This window comes from Lynx canadensis, chromosome B3, assembly GCF_007474595.2.
Source record: "Lynx canadensis isolate LIC74 chromosome B3, mLynCan4.pri.v2, whole genome shotgun sequence".
Taxonomy (NCBI): Eukaryota; Metazoa; Chordata; class Mammalia; order Carnivora; family Felidae; genus Lynx; species Lynx canadensis.
In genome coordinates, this window is record NC_044308.2 from 110267316 (window position 1) to 110289086 (window position 21771).

The 21771-nt window shown below is 41.0% G+C and overlaps 1 protein-coding gene across 4 annotated transcripts in view; it reads left to right on the plus strand.

Annotated features, from left to right (window-relative positions):
• Positions 1-21771, plus strand: part of SYNE2 (spectrin repeat containing nuclear envelope protein 2) — a 228750-nt gene that overhangs the window by 103436 nt on the left and 103543 nt on the right. For all 4 annotated transcript variants that reach the window (XM_030319270.1, XM_030319269.1, XM_030319271.1 and 1 more), the window contains exons 47-54: positions 256-441; positions 4795-4917; positions 6549-6731; positions 9362-9493; positions 12965-13162; positions 13764-13835; positions 15065-15175; positions 18404-18520. In XM_030319270.1, coding sequence (XP_030175130.1) covers positions 256-441; positions 4795-4917; positions 6549-6731; positions 9362-9493; positions 12965-13162; positions 13764-13835; positions 15065-15175; positions 18404-18520 — 1122 coding nt within the window. The remainder of the gene's footprint in view (positions 1-255; positions 442-4794; positions 4918-6548; positions 6732-9361; positions 9494-12964; positions 13163-13763; positions 13836-15064; positions 15176-18403; positions 18521-21771) is intronic.

The window sequence follows — 21771 nt, forward strand, 5'->3', positions numbered from 1 at the left end:
AAATGCTGAGGCAGTTTTAAAATTCTCGGATTTAAAATTTTCTTACTAAAATGCAATTGACACACATTATAAGAGTTTCAGGTGTGCAGTGAAATGATTTGATATTTGCATGTATTGCAAAATGATCACCACAGTAAGTCTAGTTAATACGCCACACTATATACAGTTAGAAAATTTTCTCCAATTTCGATATTAATCAACCTCTTTTAGTATCTTGATGTTCTCTCTCTTTTTTCCTTGTTTTCCATTGTGTAGATGGCTTTGGAAGATTCAGAACAGAAACAAAATCTTTTACATTCAGTGTTCACGGATCTAGAAGACTTGTCAATAATTTTTGAAACTGATGATTTAGCACAATCTGTACAAGAGTTAAGTCGTCAAGTGGCAGCTTTACAACAAAAAATCATGGAGAGCCTTCCACAGATTCAACGGATGGCTGATGTAAGTTGACACTACAAAGATGTTATTTCTTATTTTTAATTTATATTTCATTTAGCAAATTAGAGTTATACCACTAATCAACTCTTAACTATACGAAGACATACTGATCTGGTACATATTTCACTTATGCTCTTATTTCTTGAATTGTATTTTACTTTAATTTTTTTAAGTTTATTTATTTTGAGAGAGAGAGTGTGAGTGGGGCAGGGGCAGAGAAAGGGGGAGACAGAGAATCCCAAGCAGGCTCCACGCTGTCAGCACAGAGCCCGACTTAGGGCTTGAATTCACCAACAGTGAGATCAGGACCTGAGCCAAAACCAAGAGTTGGATGCTTAACTGACTGAGCCACCCAGGGGCCCCAATTTTACAACTTTTATTGTGTAGTGCATATCCCCATTTTTGGTCCAGAAGTGGTCTATTTAAAGGAAAGAATCCTCATTAAGTAAGCTCACTGTTTTCTCTTTGTCAGAGAGACGATAATTGTTGATATAAACACACAAATTAGCAAAGAGGGACTTGAACAGATAACCTCCCAAGTCTTCATTGACCAATAACAAATATTTGCTGAGGGGCTGCTGTATGGCAGCCACCAGATTTTGAAATAATTTTATTTATTTCAGCTTGAAACGTGTGAGGCATTTATTTAAGGATCAAGTCATATAGCAAAGGCAGGTACAATTAATTATTTACTTTTTGTTTCTGTTACATTGCCTATGCCACACTTATGTAACTTCAGGATAATGATTGCTAAACATTCTTGGTTATTGAAGCTTATTCCAAGGTTTTTAAATGCTTCTATAACTTTTGATAGAAATTACCCTAAGAGATAGGGTTTATTTTATTATACCCTTTTCAATATAAGATGCAAAAAATAATTTCAATATAATTTAACTTTTCTTTGTAACTTGAAGATATCACTAGGAAGTTGCTGTATTCATTGCTTCATTTGCTTGTAAAGTTATGCTTATCTGATATTAAATGGCTCCAGACTGTTTTAATTTGAAACCCTCAGTCTATTTCGTTTTTACTTTTTAAGTTCTATTTATTTTTGAGAGAGAGCGAGAGAGTGCATGTACATGCGTGCACCCAAGCAGGGGAGGGGCAGAGAGAGAGGGAGACAGACAATCCCTAACAGGCTCCTGGCTATGAACGCAGAGCCCATCGCCGGGGCTCGAGCTCATAAACCATGAGATCGTGACCTGAGCTGAAATCAAGAGTTGGACCAACTGAATCACTGAGGTGCCCCTGAAACCCTCAGTCTATTCCCGTGTAGTTTCCTATCCCCTTCATTATGAGCTGTACCTTTTGGTTGTTACAGTGTGTCTGCATTTAGCTCTCTTTAAGTAAAGGTCTAAAGGCCTTCTTACAGTGCAAGTGGATTTCAATATGTAGGGTTTGTAGCATGTACTCATGCATTTATGGTTTTGTATCACGTGTTCTTCCATATGTAGGTTTATTACACATGCTGCAGCCTTTTCACTGTTCTAGGTTCTTGGCCAAGTCCTAGAGGTTGACACTGATGAGAGAATAACCACCAGACAAATGATCTGTTTGTTTAAATTAATATGAGTATGTTATAAATGTTATAATTTGGTGACTCTGCATGACAATAGTTCAGTAGGGAATGGCAAGAAAATCCTGTCAATTTTTCCAGCTTCTTTTGTGTTCGTTTTCCAAGGCTGACTTTGTCATTTTACTTGAAGTGGTAGAAATTTTTAAATTGTAGACCCACTTGTATTCAAGTGTTTAAACACATTCCAAAGATAAATCTAAAGAGTTCATAGATATTGAGAATTAAAAATTGAAGGGGCGCCTGGGTGGCTCAGCCGGTTGAGTGACCGACCCGACCGACTTCGGCTCAGGTCATGATCTCCATGGTTTGTGAGTTCGAGCCCCACGTCGGGCTCTGTGCTGACAGCTCAGAGCCTAGAGCCTGCTTCGGATTCTGTGTCTCCCTCTCTCTCTGCCCCTCCCTGACTCATGCTCTGTCTCAGAAATAAATAAACATTAAAAAAAATTTTTTTTTTAATTGAGTCATGGATGCCTGGCTGGCTCAGTCAGAAATGTGTGCAACTCTTGATTTTGGGGTCATGAGTTTGAGCCCCACATTGACCATAGAGATTACTAAAAAAATAAACTTAATAAAATTTATTCAAATGCATAATACTTTTGTTCTCATAGTTTAAGAAATTGAAAGTTGGCCTTATGAGGAGTTTTAACTCAGCAAGGTATAAGCAGTGCTTTGTGGTGTGGTATGCTAATAAAGGAATGACTTTTTTATAGAAAGCAGTTAACATCTACATACACTTTGTTAGGCTTTTTTTTTTTTTTAATTCTAATACAGTTAACATATAGTGTTATATTAGTTTCAGGTGTACAATATAGTGATTCAACAGTTCTGTACATTCCTCAGTGCTCATCACAATGAGTATACTCTAAATCTCTATCACATATTTCACCTATCCCTCTGCCCACCTTTTCTCTGGTAACCATCAGTTTGTTCTCTATACTTAAGAGGCTGTTTCTTGGTTTGTCTCTTTTTTTCCTTGTTCATTTGTTTTGTACCATACCTTGTTCATATGGTATTTTCTTTCTCTGACTGGCTGATTTCACTTGGCATTGTGTGATCCATCCATGTGGTTGCAAATGGCAAGTTTTCATTCTTTTTAATGGTTGAGTAATACTCCATTGTATATGTACCACATCTTCTTTATGCATTCATCTATCCATGGGCACTTGGGTTGTTTCCATAATTTGGCTATTGTAAATAATGCTCCAATAAATATAGGAGTGCTATATCTTTTAAATTCGTGTTTTTGTATTTGTTACTGGTAATGGAATTACAGGATCATATGGTAATTCTATTTTTAATTTTTTGAGGAGCCTCTACTGTTTTCCACAGCAGCTGCACCAGTTTGCATTCCCACCGGTTTGCACAAGGGTTCTTTTCTCTCCACAGCCTCACCAACACTTGTTGTTTCTTGTGTTTTTTATTTCAGCCATTCTGACAGGTGTGAGGTGATATCTCTTTGTGGTTTTGATTTGTATTTCCCTGATGATGAGTGATGTTGAGCATCTTTTCATGTGTCTGTTGGCCATCTGAATGTCTTCTTTGGAGAAATGGCTGTTCACATCTTCTGCCCATTTTTATTTTATTTTAAATATTTTTTTTTATTTATGATAAATAATTTATTTTTTAAGAGAGTGAGAGCGTGTGTGCATGCTCGCGTGCACGCACAAACCCACCCCACCCCCCCATACACACACACACACGGGGGGAGGGGCAGAGAGTGTAGGGGCAAGAGGATCCCAAGCAGGTTCAGAGCTGACAGTGGGAGCTCAAACTCATGAACCATGGGATCAGGACCTGAGCCAAAATCAAGAGTTGCTGCTTAACGAGCTCAGCCACCCAGGCACCACCCCTGCCCATTTTTAAATTGGATTATTTGTTTTTGTGTGTGTTGAGTTGTAATTTTGGGTACTAATCTTATATTGGATATGTCATTTGCAGGTATCTTCTCCCATTCAATAGGTTGTCTTTTAGTTTTGTTGATTGTTTCTTTTGCTATGCAGAAGCTTTTTATTTTGACATAGATGCAATAGTTTATTTTTGCTTTTGTTTCCCTTGCCTTAGGAGTCATATCTAGAAAGATATTGTAAAGGCTGATGCCAAAGTGGTTACTGCCTATGTTCTCGTCTAGACTTTTATGGTTTCAGGTCTCATATTTAGGTCTTTAATGTGTTTTGAATTTATTTTTGTATATGGTGTAAGAAAGTGATTCAGTTTCAGGGCGCCTGAGTGGCTCAGCCAATTAAGCGTCCAACTCTTGATTCTTGATTTCGGCCCAGATCATCATTTCATGGTTTGGGAGATCGAGCCGCACATTGGCTGCACGTACAGCATGGATTCTGCTTAGGATTCTCTCCCCTCCTCCTTCTCCTCTTCTGCCTCTCCCTTGCTGTTCTCACTCTCTTTCTAAAATAAAAAAAAAAAAGAAAAAAAAAGAAAGTGGTCCCGTTTCATTCTTTGCCTGTAGCTGTCCAGTATCTTCAACATCATTTGTTGAAGATACACTTGGTTATTTTTTTTTATTTTTATTTTTATTTTTTTTTAGTTTAAGTAATCTCTACACCCCATGTGGGGCTCAAACTCACAACCCTGAGATCAAGAGTTGTGTGCTCTTCCAGCTGAAACAGCCAGGTGCCTCTCACTTGGTTAATTTTTAAGAGGTGTACGTGGCAAACATTTTTGCCTAAATTGGAGAACAGAATACGAGGCAATAAATTGTGTTTTATAGGTTATTAACATACAATATATACTACATGAATGTTTTCTTGTTTCTGAAATTCTAGGATGTGGTTGCTATTGAAACTGAAGTAAAATCAATGGACAAAAAGGTTTCAAAAATCAAAGCTATCCTCTTATCCAAAGAAATATTTGATTTTTCGCCTGAAGAACATCTTAAGCATGGGGAGGTAAGTATGCATGGATCATTATTAGAAATATTCTCTCATAATACTTATTTTGTTTATGCAAACTAGATATGAATGACACATATCATGTGTTAAATCATACAGTATTATCTGTGTAAAAAGAACTTTTCTATTGGTTATTTTTTCCTGAATTCCTTCTGAAAACTTCAAAGTTTGGAAGTTTTACCATCAAGTCAAATCCTGGTGTTTAATAGTTCAAGGGTTTCAGCCTCAAAGTCAGGAGAACTGGGTTTTAGACCCAACTACACTGCTTACAGGCTGTGTGACTTTCAGCAATTAGTTAACATTTTTGAAATTCTCCTACTGCGCATCGGTATTGTGGCGAGGGTACTTGGATGATGACAGTGGATACAGAGCCTCTAGCATAGGACCCGGGGCATATTAAACAGCACACAGACACGGATTTCCTCTCAGCCTAGCAGTCAGCAGCATGTGCTTGGGAATCAGGCAGGCCTGGCTTCAACTCCCAGCCCTACCTCTTATAGCCTGACCTCCCCGGGGTCTTCTAACTTCTGTGAACCCAGTTTCCTTATTGTGAAATGGCGGTTCTGATACCTACCTCCCAGGGTTGTTGTGACGGTTAAAGAAGTGATAGATAGGAAGTTCTTAGTAAAGGGAATAATCTCTTCGCATTTATAGATTATGTAAGTCCGGGTTTTTACGGAACCGATGTCACTGAAGCAAAATATAATTATACTTTTGGGACTTAGGGAATTTGGCAGGACAATTCAATAAGCACCTTTTGAGGGCCTGCGCTGTGGGAAGCCCCATGCTATGTGCAATTGCTATGAAAGTGAGTAAGAGGCAGAAAGAGGCAGAAACTGCCCTTGCACAGCTCACTGCCTGGTGGCACAAAGCAAAGCAACAGTTCTTCAGAGAGTCAGGGAGGGAGAGAAGGAAGGCAAGGGTGGTCCAAACGCAGAACTTGGTGCTGCAGGTTTACTCTTGCCCCAGGCATTCTTTCCAGAGACCTTTCACTATCGGGGCACAAGTGATCTAAGAGTTCTTTTCAGCCTGAGCCAAGGAAATGCTTTTTTTTTTTTAATTTTTTTTTTAACGTTTATTTATTTTTGATACAGAGAGAGACAGAGCATGAATGGGGGAGGGTCAGAGAGAGGGAGACACAGAATCTGAAACAGGCTCCAGGCTCTGAGCTGTCAGCACAGAGCCCGACGCAGGGCTCGAACTCATGGACCGCAAGATCATGACCTGAGCCAAAGTCGGACGCTTAACCGACCAAGCCACCCAGGCGCCCCCCAAGGAAATGCTTTAAAAATCACAATTTAGGGGCATCTGGGTGGCTCGTTTGGTTAAGCATCAGACTCTTGATTTCAACTCAGGTCATGATCCCACAGTCTGTGGGTTCGAGCCCCACATCAGGCTCTGCACTGACAGTGCAGAGCCTGCTTGTGATTCTCTCTCTCTTCCTCTCTCTCTGCCCCCATCCCAGCTTGTTCTCTCTCTCTAAAAAATAAAATAAAATAAAAATAAAAAACTTAAAAAAATCAAAACTATAGATTAAAGACTAAATCATACAGTATTTTAATTTTGAACAGATTCAGCAGTGGCCATTTCTTTTCATTTACGTACCATGCTTCTCTGATACAATTAAGGTCATACTTGAAAACATACGTCCCATGAAGAAAACCATTGCTGAAATAGTGTCTTACCAAGTAGAACTGAGGTTGCCCCAGACAGGAATGAAGCCTCTCCCTGTGTTTCAGCGGACGAATCAGCTTTTACAAGATGTAAAATTGTTGGAAAATGTGACTCAGGAACAAAATGAGTTATTAAAGGTGAGCAGTGTGTGATAATAGCCAACTTTATTGGCTGAAAATGTTCAGCAAAAGCTGTTTTCTTTTCAATTTTAATGGTTGGGTTGGTGAGATTCCCGTGACCACAAGATGCTGCCTCTGTTGATTCTTTTTGGTCTCTTCTGGTATTATTATCCAGGATGTGACATTGGATAAAGGAGAGTGTCTTACTGCTTAAATGAGGCTAAGGTGATTTTCCCAGTTCTTATTCTTCTTTAGTTGAAGGCATTAAAGCATAACTGTGATCAGTTTAATTCTGTCCTGCAGTTATTGAAAACACACGTGGGTAAATGCTGTGGAGAAAGATTTAAACCTGAGCAGTGTATTTGCAAACCTCGTGAGACCCTTACAGTAACCAGCACCATAATAATCTCTTTATACTCTTGGTCACTTTCCCATTAATCATCTTATTTTCTATTCAAACATGGGATACAGATAGAAGGGGCACTTTGCCACCTTTATTTTTATATATAAGGAGACAGGAGTCAGAAGCTTATTAGATCACTTGCTGAAGGACCACCGAGTTAACTCGTGTCCAGATTCATTTGTGTACAAACAGGACAAAAATCTGTGTTTCTAGACTCCTGGTATCTTTCGTTCTTCATATCAAGGTCTCTTCCTTTTAAATGATGACATCTTTCAGCATCTCCCCAGAGGGTTAATTCTTATGTTTTGACTGATCTCCAGGCTCAAGTCAGGAGTCGTTATTAGATAGAAATTACATTTTTCTTTGATTTGCATTTCTAAGTTAACAACCACTTTCACAAGAAGAGAAAGTTGCTGAAACAGCCTTAAATCCCACAGACTTTTCGACTCTGTTGGCAGATCCCACACCCTCCCCCCCCCTCCACCTGCTTTTCCTGATTAGATAGGTTGGGGTAGGAGAAAAGGTTATTTTCCCTCCTTCCTGACCACCACCTGATTGTAGGGAGAAAGCTGCTGTCTCTTTCTCCCTCTTCAATTTCATTGCCATTTAGCTGGCTACTCTGTGTTCTCCTAAGATTGGAGAATACTGTAATCTCTGGTTTGAGTCTTAGCTCATAAAATCTTTCTGTCCTGGCTCATCAGCTGATGTCTAGCACCCACGGGGAGAAAAAAAGATCTGGCACTCTGTGTACTCCTTTTTGATATTATAAAGAGAAGAAAACAGAAAGAAATAGACAGTTTGATCTATTATTTTTAAGCTTTTTTTGTGCTTTATTGGTTTCCTGGTCAGGAAAAGAAAATAACAGTTGTAACTATACTTTTAAGGGGTTTCTTCACAGGATGAGAAGGGGAAAATAGAAGAGGAAATTATATTTTGTGCCAAGTAAGGTATCAGACTGTGCTGCTAAAATTTTCCATGTTATTGTGCTCGTGGAAATCAAGTGTCATCTCATATTTCAAAATTAAGTAAGACACTGGTAATGAAAATCATTAGAATCTGGTACATTTCTTTCAAGTCCTACTTTGGAGATTTTAAGTGCCCTCACCGTGGAAAACAAGACAAGTTATTTGGGGGGTGGGGTGGGTAATAGGATGTAGCTCATTATCAAGGGTGGGGTAACAGGTGTGTGCAGCGAACGTAGTTATTTATTTCCAGCTCACAGCCAAAATTATGGTTAAATATTAAAGAAAATACAAAGAAAATGTTCAGAAAGGTTTTTTTTTTTTTTAATGTTTATTTTTGAGAGACAGACAGAATGTGAGCGGGGGAGGGGCAGAGAGACAGGGAGACCCAGAATCCAAAGCAGGCTCCAGGCTCCGAGCTGTCAGCACAGAGCCCGATGCGTGGTTGAACTCTTGAGCTGTGAGATCACGACCTGAGCTGAAGTCAGCCACCCAATCTACTGAGCCACCCAGGTGCCCTACAAGGAAGAATTTTGTGTTGGCCCGAAACTTTGCAGTTTTTAAAAGGCATTTGCTTCATTGTGTAGCATACCAAGGAAACATCTATACTTTATCTTTCCGTCATACTTTGATCATACAATTTAGTACACAAATAGGTGTGAGCTTCACTACTTCCTTAACACTAGATTCAGTGTATTGTTCTGGTTAATTTTGCCTTTTCCTGCAAACTCAGACTGCTCTTGAACCCTGTACCTCTTACTCATAAAATGTACATCACAGATCCCCAAGGGATACCAGGTGAGGATATGATGGGAATGGGAAAATTCATCATCTTTCAAATCAGATGCCCTTTCCACTCTGAATCAGTAATATCACCCTTCTAGTATAGAAAGCATCACATGGAGTGTGCATTAAAATAGTATGTTATGACATAGCAGTAATTTCATAGAACTCGGCACCTGGATGTTAACATGCCATAAAAAATGCTTCCCAAAATAAGCCCACTAGACTGGAAATACTAAGAGCAAAGCTGTGTCTTATTATGCTTGTACTCCAAGCACTGCCCAAGGTGTCCTGGCATCTAGTAGAGCAAGAAAGTCAGGTGCCAGCTTTACAAACATTCCTCTCTGTATTTAGGCTACCATTTTCTATTGCAATCTGTATGGGTTTGTATTTGCTGTCATTAATTGAAACTTGTGGTGGGGTTGGACATTGGAAGTAACCCATTAATCTAGTCCTTAGGTTATGACAAAGATTCTTCTTTTGGGGGGGTTATTTTATAGATGGCCATAAAACAGACTAATGAATGCAATGAGGAAATAGAAAATTTGAAGCAGATCTTAAATAATTATTCAGCCGAGTTCTCCCATGAACATATATCACCAGACCAAACTGCCAACCTGCCACAGGTACAGGTATGTTTCTTTAATTTATTTGCCCTGCTGTTCCTTCAATGATCACTTACTAAGCCACTGGTGTCTAGAAGCCTTCGTGATGGTCCGGTGTATTTCCTACTTCTCTCTTCCGGTTGAAGGTATATTATGTATGTATTGACTTTATACGTTCCTATTTCATAAAATAGGTGCATTGGGGTCTGAATTTGCTCTGCTACTGAAGAAGCTGATGGAACACAGGAAATTTGGGCAACCTGACTTTACGTCTAGCTTTCTGAGATAGGGGGCAGGCAGTGTGGGCAGGCTGGGCTTCACAGGTAAAGACCCTGACCACTGTTGTAATGAAGAGTTTCGTACACTAATTAGCATTTCCATGCGTCACAATTAACAGTATCCTGTGGGGCCCAGTTACAGTGGTGTGTAGGTTAACCTATCGCTAGAGATTTTTTTTTCTCAGTCTTTGTTTTCGAATTAGTGCTTCTATAAAAAAAATCCTAATGGTATGCCAAGGATTGTAAAGAGCTGCTTCTATCCTACCATCGGGTTGGTTTGGGCAGGCGATCGCTATGGTATTCAAAGCCAGGTTGCAACACTTGCTAGCTGTGAGACCTAAGGCAAGTGACTTACGGAGGGGTCCAAGGTGACTCACACACCTATTAGGTGTTGGACTCAGTAAGGCGAACTCAACAGTAAAGACTCAGTATTGTAAATATGTCCGATTTCCCATTACGTTAAAAAATTTTAAGGCCCCAACGAGCTTTTGTTTATATGAATCATCTCTACTGAGATAGAAAGAAATGAAAACTCAGAAATGTAAGAATAATTTAGTTTATTTTAAAATGACAATAACAAGCCTAGTACATACTGATAGAAATAACGTATCTTTTGTGGAAGAAATCACATTTTCCAAAAGAAAACGTAGTGAGAAGAGTGACGTTGTTTTACATTTTTGCAAATCTCTGAAATGTCTGCCTTGGTAGAAGACAGCTAGATTCTCATCGCTTCTACATTCCATCTGTTGAGGTATGTAGTTTAGTTTGAAGTGTGTAAAAACAGTCCAACCTCTCAACATGTACTTGAAAAGAAAGGAATGTTTTCATAACCCTTCTGAATAATTGTGAACATTCTTTGAAACTACACTAAGCTCCAACGAGTAGAAGTTACTCACAGGTTTGCTGCTAAATGGAATCCCAAGTCCTGTCAATGAACTTTTCACACTCTTATATTAAGATCCTTTGGTCTCTTTGTACTTTGAATGGCTCTCCCAACCATGCATGGCTTTATGACATCGTGCTTGATCATTAGAAAAAAAAACGTTTTGCTAGTTACATAGATACTCCAAATATGTCCACATTTCAGTAGTCAGTGTTAAAACTTCACATTTATTAATATTAACATTTATCTCTTCAGAAAAATCTGTTAGTATTTATATATATGTATAGCTTAGTAGCTGTTTTTTTCCAAGTAAAAATAGCGTTGTATGAAAATGTAGTTCAGCGCAAAACGTAAATAATCACACAGAGCTTTTTCTCAGCCATCATACTTGGGCACACAGGGAAAGAGCTTTATGCGTGCTTTCTATTGTGTCCCACAGAATATTAGAAATGCATGTTCTTTCTCTAGGGTATTCTTAAGTGAACTGGCTTTTTCTTTGTTTTTTACAGTTAAGCACATGAGAGTGAATAATCTAGTAACTCATATAGTTGATGTCCCTGCCTTGATTCGTATAAAGTGTCAGTGGTTGTACCCACCACTGCTTTTGTCATAGCATATAGTGAAAAATGTCAACAGAGTGAAAAGGGCAAATAACGTTTTAGTATTATTTTGAAAATGACCTTGACCTCATAGAATGTGAACCCCCAGCAGTCTGCAGATGCCACTTTGAGAGTGGCTGCTCTGTGCCCTACTGCGCATCCATATTTGTGGTATGCAGACTGTTCTTTTTTTTTCACTTAGGGTTCTTCCAATGGCTATAGTATTATGTCTGCTGGGAGGCACTATACCTCTGAAGTTTAGTGTTTATTGAAAATGGACACATGCACACAGCACTGCCAACTCCTTTTTAATTCAGTTATCTTTTCCCAAAGCAATCACAAGAAGTTTAACTTCAGACAGACGAGGGTTATTGGTGTCCAAATGTAGGCAGGAGCAGGAGACCGTGGAGGTAGGATGTCAGGAAGTCCAGGTCTGTGCTCTGTCACTGGCTAGCTGCAGCCCTGGAAAAATCACCTCTCTGGACTTCAGAACCCTTACTTATACTTGGAGACATAGTAAATTTCTCTGTAAAAAAAAAAAAGTAATAATTCTATGAATGTGTGTAGGATGGATGGATCGATAGATGGAAAGAAAGAAGGAAGGAGGAAACAAATGAACAGGAGTTTAAGGACTGTGTTAGGAACAGAACTCCAATACGTGAAGCTTTGCTGATAAGGAGCAGGTTGTCTTCTGATGCAGCGTTCGCTGCAAGGCTCATGCAGAGATGGAATGATGCCTTTCAGGGGTGCTAGAGAGGAGGATGCTAGATCAGACACCTGCTCTCTCCTCCAAATCTACGATTCTGATATTCTATATTTGTCTTAGACGGACAAACTGTACTTCTACCCACGTATAAGACATTTTATTCCCACACATCAATCATACAAGAAATTTTAAAAGCTTTTTTTGTTTATTCATTTTTGAGAGAGAGAGAGAGAGCACATATGCGAGAGCAGGGAAGGGACAGAGAGAGGTGGGGGACAGAGGATCCGAAGCAGGCTCTGTACTGACAGCAGAGAGCCCCGTGTGGGGCTCAAACTCACAAACCACGAGATCACGACCTGAGCTGAAGTCAGACGCTTAGCCGACTGAGCCAGGCAGGGGCCCCCAATCATACAAATTTTTAAAGTCACGTTATAAAGCTTGAAATCATCTGTCCATCATTCCCATGGTAAGTGACACTTCACACTACCTTTATTTGCTTGTTTATTCCCATTTGGTAGGAAACTTTGTGAGGAAAAAGTAAACGAATTCAGTAATACGAAAGAACGCTTCAGAAGCAATGACGGAGGCATGAGATTTCTCACCCTGTTTTCTCTCAGTGGTTCCTGAGTGTTAGTCTGCTTACAGATCTCCTGAGAAGCTTCCCAGGCCCTGAGCCTGTGAATTCGAGTAGTCAGTCCTGTTGCCACTAGATCGGTGACTGCATATGCCAGGCCCCCCACGAAGCTTGTTACAAATCTCTGAGCCTTGGCTTGACCCTCCTCCCAGAGAATTGATAGACCAAGTGTCAGGTGAGCCTAAGTCATCCTATAAGTGAGCTCATAAGTGCTCACTAGGTCACTTGGAAACGCTGCCAGGATGGGGAGGACCTGTGCCCAGGCAGACACTCACTCCTGGTGCTGCCTGCCAAACAGCATAGGAAACTCGTCCTGCCTTCTACCGAACGACACAGCTCCCAGGGGCATGCACAGGCCTCAGACCGCCAAATGCAATGCAAACTCTCTCTCCGCACAGGGAGAAATTGAAGGTATGGAACAGCAGATTCTGAGTTTGAACCAGAAGAAAGAGGACCTGTTGGTGGACCTGAAGGCTGCCATACTAAACCTTCACCAGCATTTACAGCGGGACCAGCAAGAATTAGAACAAGAAATGCCATCAATCGGAACCTCAGAAGAGGAAGGAGTGGCTGAGAGGGAGGGCTCTGAGTGGAAGGTGGGTAAGACTTTAGGCTAATGCTGGTCCCGCTTTTTCACGAGAGTATTAAATTGGGGTTATTTTTTCAGCTGAAAAACCTGTGGCATCTATGTCGATGGCCTACAGGAATTTTTTAAAGTGGAGATACTGTGGCTGAGATTGCTCGCTAGGGAATATAAACCCTTGGGGTGTGTCTGTTCTGGACTCAACCCGGAATTTTTATGCCTGAGTTACTGAAGGAGGTGTGTATGAAATTCCACGGGCAGGTGGGTGGGAGTCACCCGTGAAGTGTCTTTGTCCTCACCAGTCAGCCCAGTGCAAACTCAGAAATGGATCCAGCACCACTCTAAGCCCCCTGAGTCCACACTAGGGGATCACGTTCTCAACTGATGGATGAGGGGCCAGAGAGGGCAATGCAGGTGAAAATGATGAAAGATTTGACCGAGTCATGATATGTGGCGGGATTAGCTGAAAGTTGCCTCACCCGGAGGCTGCTTGGGTGGGTGGGCATCTTGAATCAAGCGAGTAAAAAATTAGCTGCATAAAAGCACAGCCAGGCCAGGATCCTAATGATGTTGAACCGCAACCTGGCTGCAAGTATTTGTGCTGTGCCTTTCAGTTGAACAAAAGTTCCATGTCTTTCCTGCCGGCGCTCAAGGAAGAGGCGGAAGAGAGCTCCCTGAAGAGTGAAGTAAGGAACCTGATTTTCTCATCAAGTTTCATTAGAACCGAAATCTCTAAAAGAAGGTCAATGGGAAGAGCTTACAATGAATAGGAACACAAGGATTTTTAAATTGAATGCCGATGTTTTATAAGGGTGATTGAAGCTGTTCTCTTACATTATTAACGTTAAGTGCATCTGAATCTACTTCATGCCTGAGTGGGATAAATGTAAACCACACACACTTGTTGGCGTATGGGAGAAAATGAAGTTCTCGGTCATATCCTGACTTCCGAGTACATTCTCTGAAATTTTGAGAGTATGTTGTCTGGTGGGCGCTTCTAGTGTGCTCTTTAGAACTTTATTCTTCCAGGTTTCTTTTTTCGTCTGAGACAGCATTGCCAAGGATATGAAGAGTTGCGTTAGCAACTTACGCTTCTACTGATCCTTACCGCTTCATTAGAGCTGATTGAACGAGACAATTTACAATTGTCTTACCTGGTATCAATTTCCATTTCATACCCTAAAGACAAAAGTTATAGTGGCTCTTGTGCCGAAGAGAAGAAAATTGCACCAATTTATCGTCTCTCTATCTCACGTGTAATCGCTAGACGCTTTCTGTGCTCATTTTATGGATTGTTAAATAGCTCCATTGTCACACAGAACCACCTGCTTTCCTAAAGACGAGGCCACTGGAACCGAGTAGATAGGGCAAGGGAGAATAGAGGCTTACTGCAGCTCAGTCCATCAGACAACTTCGTAATCTGATTATGTCCCCCCACGGCAGAGGCAATTATGAGAACCGAGGAGGCTCCAGGGCGAGAGGAGAGTGGAGGCAGCGTGGTTCTAATTTAAGACCTGCGTTTGCCTCTGAGTTGATCTATTTACCATAACCATTGTCTGTCTCTGACAGTAGCAAGAATACACGTTTATCAGGCTGTTATTTTAAAGATGGCGTTTAAGGTTACATTTACCAAAGCAGATTAGATTCCTAAAGCACGGTTTTAAAGATCCTTTTTTGAGTGCTGTGAGCTGCCTTCCAACTTTTCAGAGTATATTTTAGGCTTCGGGAAGAGCACGCCCATTTGGACCCCTACGATTTAGTTAGCCAGAGAAGGAGATGACAAATGGAGGGAGAGGGGGAATGAAGGGCTACAGTCGTACTGCCTGGTGAACTGAGTTTTGTGTGAGAGAGGAGTAGGATGCTCTTAGGATGGTAGGAAATTACTTCTTTGCTAATCAGTTGGTTACTGTGTTAGAATGGAGAGAAGCCGGCAGAGCGATCTTCCGGATCTTGGTCTTTACTCTGCAAGCACGACCAGGACATGGAGGAAGACAGAGCATCCTCGTCCTCTGGAACGATCATTCAGGTAGTTTTGAGTAGAATACACTCGGTGGTTGGGAGCTGGCAGGGATAGTAAGGGAAGTAAGTCCGAAGAATTTCTTGTTTGAAACATTGCTTGGGGGGGGGAAGCTGTCTGGGCTGAATTTTTTTAAGTTTCTCACCATTATGTCTTCACAAATTCAAAAACAGCCAAGTACTTGCTTATTATTTGCAGTTCTATTGGGTGCTTGGTGATAACAGGAAAGTATTTTCTGAGCACTCCATATGTGAGAATTGAGACTAACAAAACAGATAACTCAAAGGAGTCCCCCTTCAAAAGGTTCACTGTAGTGTTTCAAAGCATCTAACACGCCTCTCTTTTGGAAGTCATTGTGGCGAGGGGTCTCCCCATAATCCTCTTTTTGAACAGAGTAGTGCATAATGCGTATTCATGTCTGTTTTGCTCTATGACCTTCTAAATCTTCTCCAACCTCTCAAACTCGAGGGCAAATGCCCTCAACTTAGAAAATCATCAGAAATTAACGTGAAAGTGATGTTTTCCCCTTGTGCCTGAAACATCCCAGCATCATTGTGATCCATAATGCCTCCTGTTCCCGTCTCCTGTCCAGGGCTACCCTCTGCCCTACCCCCCAGGCCACTTGTTTCGTGACACCTCCACACAGGGTTCTGCCTAGACCTGTAGCTCCAGTCTCTGCCTCTTGACTGGTTCCTTCCCTCTCAGTCTGAGAAGTATTCGGTCTCCCCCTCCCCAGGAGGTAGACTTCCTCCTCCTCCACAAAGGCTGTCTCAACTTTGACTTCCTCCAAGAAACCTCTGCTGTCTCCCTTCATTCTGATAGCATGCTGAACCTCACTTATGACTTACCACATTTTTATGCGTACACCTGACACGGTTTGGTGAATGGCAAGAACGTCATGTTTTACGTGTTTCTGTCCTGTACTGGGCTCAGCGTGGTACTTTAATGCATTGACTTTCTTGATCCTACTTCCGGGTTAGTCAGTTACTGTGCTGCTTCTCATTCACCTCTCAAAATCTTTACTTGGCCTCCTCACCTTTGGCCCCTTTTGTAATCAAGTTTTTGCCCCTGGCTCTATTCAAACTGCCATTGACCTTCTGGAACATCAGTTTAGTGCCCTTTTGTTTGTCCTCATCTTTATTGATCTCTCCAGCATTAGACACTAGCAACATCTCTTCCTGAAATGAGGGACCCTTTGACTTTCTTAATTCTGCACTTTCTTGTCTCACCTACCTGCAGCCCCTCCCCCATCCCCTTCACTTGCCCCATCCAGGGTTCTCTTCTCTTCCTTCTCTTTCCCTCAGGGCAGTTTTATCTCCTCCCACAGGTTTGGTCGTCCCTCTGCCAGTGATCCCATCAAATCTCTTGTCTTGACTTTTCCTTTAATTCTGTTTTACATTTCTGCCTTCCTGATGGATTTCTTTTTTTGCAAGTATTTTCTTTCATCTCAAACCCATTTTATCAAGTTTCCTTCAAAACTAGTTCTTCCTAATTTTTCGACGTCTGTTTATAGCACCACTGTTCCCTCAGAGTCTAAGACAAACTTCAGAGTCCTCTTAGATACCTCACTTTCATATCTAATCAGTGGCCAGGTGAGGTCCATTCAATCTTTACATTCTTCTCCTCCCATGATTTTGCCATCATCCTATTCCAGGCAATTGTGACTTCTGCCCTGGACTTTTGTTGGAGTAGCCTTCTATTTGGGTTTACCGCCTCTAGTTATTTTTCCTAAAATAAAATATACATCTTCTACAATAGTCACTGATGACTTTTCCTAAAACTATTACTGCTATGCTGAAATCTTTCATGGATTCTGATTATCTACTAAAATGCATTCTTCTTAGCCTGGCATCCCAGATTCTTCATGATGCTGTCCTCCCTTTCCAATTTATCTAAGCTTTCCCTTTAGTTCTTGGTTGTTACCTTTCTAATAGCAGCGATCGTTTTCAGTACAAGAAGCCGAAAAGTAATGTTTTGTTAGGAACTGCTAGATGCTTTATATATGTCATCTTGCTTGGTAATCACATGCATGAGTGAGGTAGGTTATATTCCCACTTTAAAGATAAAGTAAAGGCTCAGAGTTCCAGTTGTCTTGTCTAAGATCATGCAACTTGTAAGTAGAACGAGCAAGATTGGTCGATTAGAACAGCCACACCTTTCCCACCACGTGATGTTAATTATTTGTGTATATATCCTATTTTCCCATTGTTTAACCTTGGTTAACCTAATAAATGGGAGTGCTGGATCGGAGTATATATCCATTTAAAATATAACCCATATTCTTAAACTGCCCTCTAGAAAGACTGTATCAATTTTATTCCGGCCAGGAGTACATGGAAATGCCTCTTTCTTGACCTCAAGCTGATATTGGATATTTTCAACTTTAGCCAAACTTCTCCAGTGGTCTAAATTACATTTATATTCTAAGAATGTTGACTAAGTGTTTATTGCCTTTTGTATTCTTCTTTTATGAACTGCTTGTTCATGCCATTTGACTTTTTTCTCTACAAAAGGGTTGATGTTTTCCTTACTGACTTATAAGAGTAATATATTAAGGATATTAACACACTGTAAGCTGTTATGCAGTTTGTTGTTTTATTTTTAACTTCAGTTATGATGCTTTTTGTGGTAATACTATTATTTTATTTCTTAGGCTGCTAATACCAGGAGTGTTTCCTTTTATTTTCATGCTTTCAAAGTCCTTCCCCACTCCTAGATTAGAAAAGATTCACTCTTTTTTTTTTCAAGAATTCTTAGAGTATAACTTTTACATTTAAATTTAGATACAATTAGAATCCATTATTAGAAGTAAGACAAGGATTCAGTTATTTTTTTTGTGAAATACCTGAGTATTCCCAAATTTAGTAAATTGATCTTTTCCCCTATTATTTGAAATGCCTTTACCATATAATTTCATTTAATTTTAGTTCTCATATTAATCCACTTAAATACAGAATTCTGTAGATTTCCTTATATGCTCCTCATTTGCTAGAGAGCTTTGGAAAATGTAAGTCTTTCAAATAAAGACAAACTTGAGGAAGTTGGTTTTTTTTGGGTTTTTTTGTTTTGGTTTTTTTGGGTTTTTTCCTAACGAATAAATGTTTCTCTACATGTGCTTGACTTTTCTGGACACTTCTGCAACCATGCGAGAATGTAAAATGAGCTAGCGCAGGAAAAGTAGCTCACCTGGCAGCAAGGGCAGGAAATTATCTGGACCTCTGGTTCTTTTCTTTACAGGAGGCTACTGAGAAAATAAGCACATGTGAGAATGCTATGGCACAAGTTCTTGTGCCAGACTCCGTAAACGCTGAGCAAGGCCCAGAATTTTCCCTGAGCCCCAACCAAACCGAAGAGGTAAGTCCCTGTTGGTAACGAGCAAACTACTCAGGCACCTGGACGAGCACCCAGGGATGACCAGCTTTCTGTGTTCTGCAATATTTGGTGTATCAAGCCAAGAGTTCTTTGTGAACTTTAACATCTTCACGTGTGCCATGAAGCTGGAGAACTGGAAGGTTTGCCATCGATGTTGACATCGAAAGTAAGCACGGCACAGGGCGATGAATCATTTACTGCTTGCTACCTATTTGTCAGGATGAACAAGCCTTTCCACTAACAACTATTTCTTTCTTCTGTCGACATAACTGGTGAGGGCCCCGGAGGTGGAGGGGAGCTAATATTGATTAACTGCCTATCCCATAAGAAGCATTTAGGCTTGCTGCTTATTCCTCAGATTAAATACGGTAGATTAGTAGCTACCATAAGTTTACAAATGAGGGAATCAGAATTTAAAGAGTGGAGGTACAGCTGGTGAATGGAGGCGTGAGGAGTCAAACCTAGGCTATTCCCAACTGCCTTCCTAATTTGAACGTTTAGTACTGAAAGACGTGAAACCCGGGTAGGTTTGGCCTCAGAATACACCGCCACCACGCCATCCCAGTGGCATGGCTAGTGTTCGTGCAGGTGCACTTGGGTATTGCACTTGAGCCAGGCAATCCTGCCTTTCAGAACAAGTGTGTGTGTGTGTGTTGTGGTGCTTGCGGGGGGGGGGGGGGGGAGACTTACGGGCATTTGTAGAATTGACTGTAAAATATTAAGGGGTAAATTTAAAGGGTTGGTATTTTGGCATGACATACAGCCACTGCCAGAAAATTCACCTGCATTTTAACGGAATCCTGTTGCTGCGGAAACCAAGCAGTGGGACATTCACGAACTGAGAGGCAAATTAGATACGAGAGCATTGGCAAGGTCACGAGAAGAATGTGGACTTGGAGACCCCAAGGCATAATGGAAATCAGGGATTGAATCCTGCTTCTGCTTACTTGTTGGGTGACCACAGGCAATCTGAATCACCTCTCTGTGCCTTAATTTCCTCATCTGTGCACTGGAAATAATGAGGGCTTGTGGTGGGCGATAATGAGAGGATCTGTGTATCACACTTAGCATGGGGGTCTGGCCCTAGAGCCCAAAAGAGAGTTAGGTAGTTTAATTTACAATTATGCGGTAGAAATGCCATGATTCTCTTTAACAAGAAATGGTGGTAATACTTTTTAGCCCCTCAAGATGTGCAGTCATAAAATACCCACTTAAATCATTCTGCTTTTAGAATTTGGGGCTATCATTTAGAGAAGATATTCAGCAGGGGTGTGATTGTGGAAAAAACTGTAGACTCTAGGCTAAAAGATAGCAGAGCCTTGTGACCTCAGGCAAATAACTTATGTCTGGGCCTGAGCTTCTGAGAAGCAATGTGGTGAAAAGGGAGGTGTGTGAATTGCTTAAGTGGTAAACGAACTTGGGTTTCTTTGACTATGAAAAGAGGTGGATGAACTGGTTACTGGCAGGTTTCCCAGGCCACCTTTGGCTATTGCGGTTTCTATGGTTGCAAATGTTCTTTTTTTCTCCCATTCACCTTTGGATTCTTTTCGGTTTTAAATAACTAGCAAATAAAACCCAGATTAGTGATCCAGCTTCCTTGTTTTCTGATTAATTCAGTGAGTGAAAAAGCAAAGAAATTCAATATTGCCATTAAAAAATGTGTGTGGTATACGATTAGGTGCTCCGATCATGTTTTTGAATAAATAAAGAAGGTGGATGGTAAATCTGTTATTACAGACTAATTAATTAATATTACTGATTGTTACCTCAGGTGACACAAAAAAAAAGAGGATCCTAAAAGCTTTGCCACTAAATTATAGCAATACCTGAAAACTAGAAAACAATCAGATGACTAGCAATTGGGTGTCTGGCCGTACAATCACACAGGTGTTGCCTTTTTTTTTTTAATTTTTTTTCAACGTTTATTTATTTTTGGGACAGAGAGAGACAGAGCATGAACGGGGGAGGGGCAGAGAGAGAGGGAGACACAGAATCCGAAACAGGCTCCAGGCTCTGAGCCATCAGCCCAGAGCCCGACGCGGGGCTCGAACTCACGGACCGCGAGATCATGACCTGGCTGAAGTCGGACGCTTAACCGACTGCGCCACCCAGGCGCCCCGGTGTTGCCTTTTAAAAGAAATCAATTAAAGGGAACCTGGGTGGCTCATGTGGGTTAAGCGTCAGGTCATGATCTCACGGTTCGTGAGTTCAAGCCCCGCGTGGGGCTGCGCACTGACAGCGTGGAGCCCACTTGGGATTCTCTGTCTCTCTCTCTCTCTCTCCCTCTCTCTCTCTCTCTCTCTCTCGTTGTCCCTCCCCTGCTTGCTCTCTCTCAAAATAAATAAACATTTAAAAAAACCAGAATTCAAAAAGAAAATTGAAACCAGCTGAATCCAAGCGTAGACCCGACTCTGCCGAGAATCACAGGGCAAGGGAAGACCTCCTTAAGAAGGGGATTCTTGAAAAAAAAAAAATACTGATGAAGGCAAGGGAGAAGGTGTGTTTTGGCAGAAAAGAGCAAACATACGTGAAGTTAATGGTCAAGGGGAACAAGTACAACTTCTGCTAAGCCAGCTTTCCTGATACTCCCCATGTGTGTGAAAAAGGGGTATTTTCACACCCTGCATGTTTTTGTTACCACCTGCCTATTTTGTTTACCTCTGTTGTACTGAAAGCTCTCTGTTTAAATAAAATTCTACAGACACTGGGAAATGTGCATTTGAGTTGAAGGAGGGTATACACTTGTGAACAATCCCCATTAGAAATTTGTGGCCAGAATTGTGCCTTATTAGATGCTAATGTTAGCAGAGTCTTATATAGAAAACTTCGTATTTCAGCATAATCGTAATTGATAAAATATTTGTTGAGATCAATAATTTTTAGAGCAAAACACTGGTCCTTATTCCTAGAGGCATTTTTCTAGAACGGTCGATAGAGTCTTCCAATATTCTTGGGGCGCCTGGGTGGCGCAGTCGGTTAAGCGTCCGACTTCAGCCAGGTCACGATCTCGCGGTCCGTGAGTTCGAGCCCCGCGTCGGGCTCTGGGCTGATGGCTCAGAGCCTGGAGCCTGTTTCCGATTCTGTGTCTCCCTCTCTCTCTGCCCCTCCCCCGTTCATGCTCTGTCTCTCTCTGTCCCAAAAATAAATAAACGTTGAAAAAAAAAAAAAAAAAAGAATCTTCCAATATTCTGGAAAAGGATGTTGGAAGCAAATATGTCTCTGTATCAGATCAT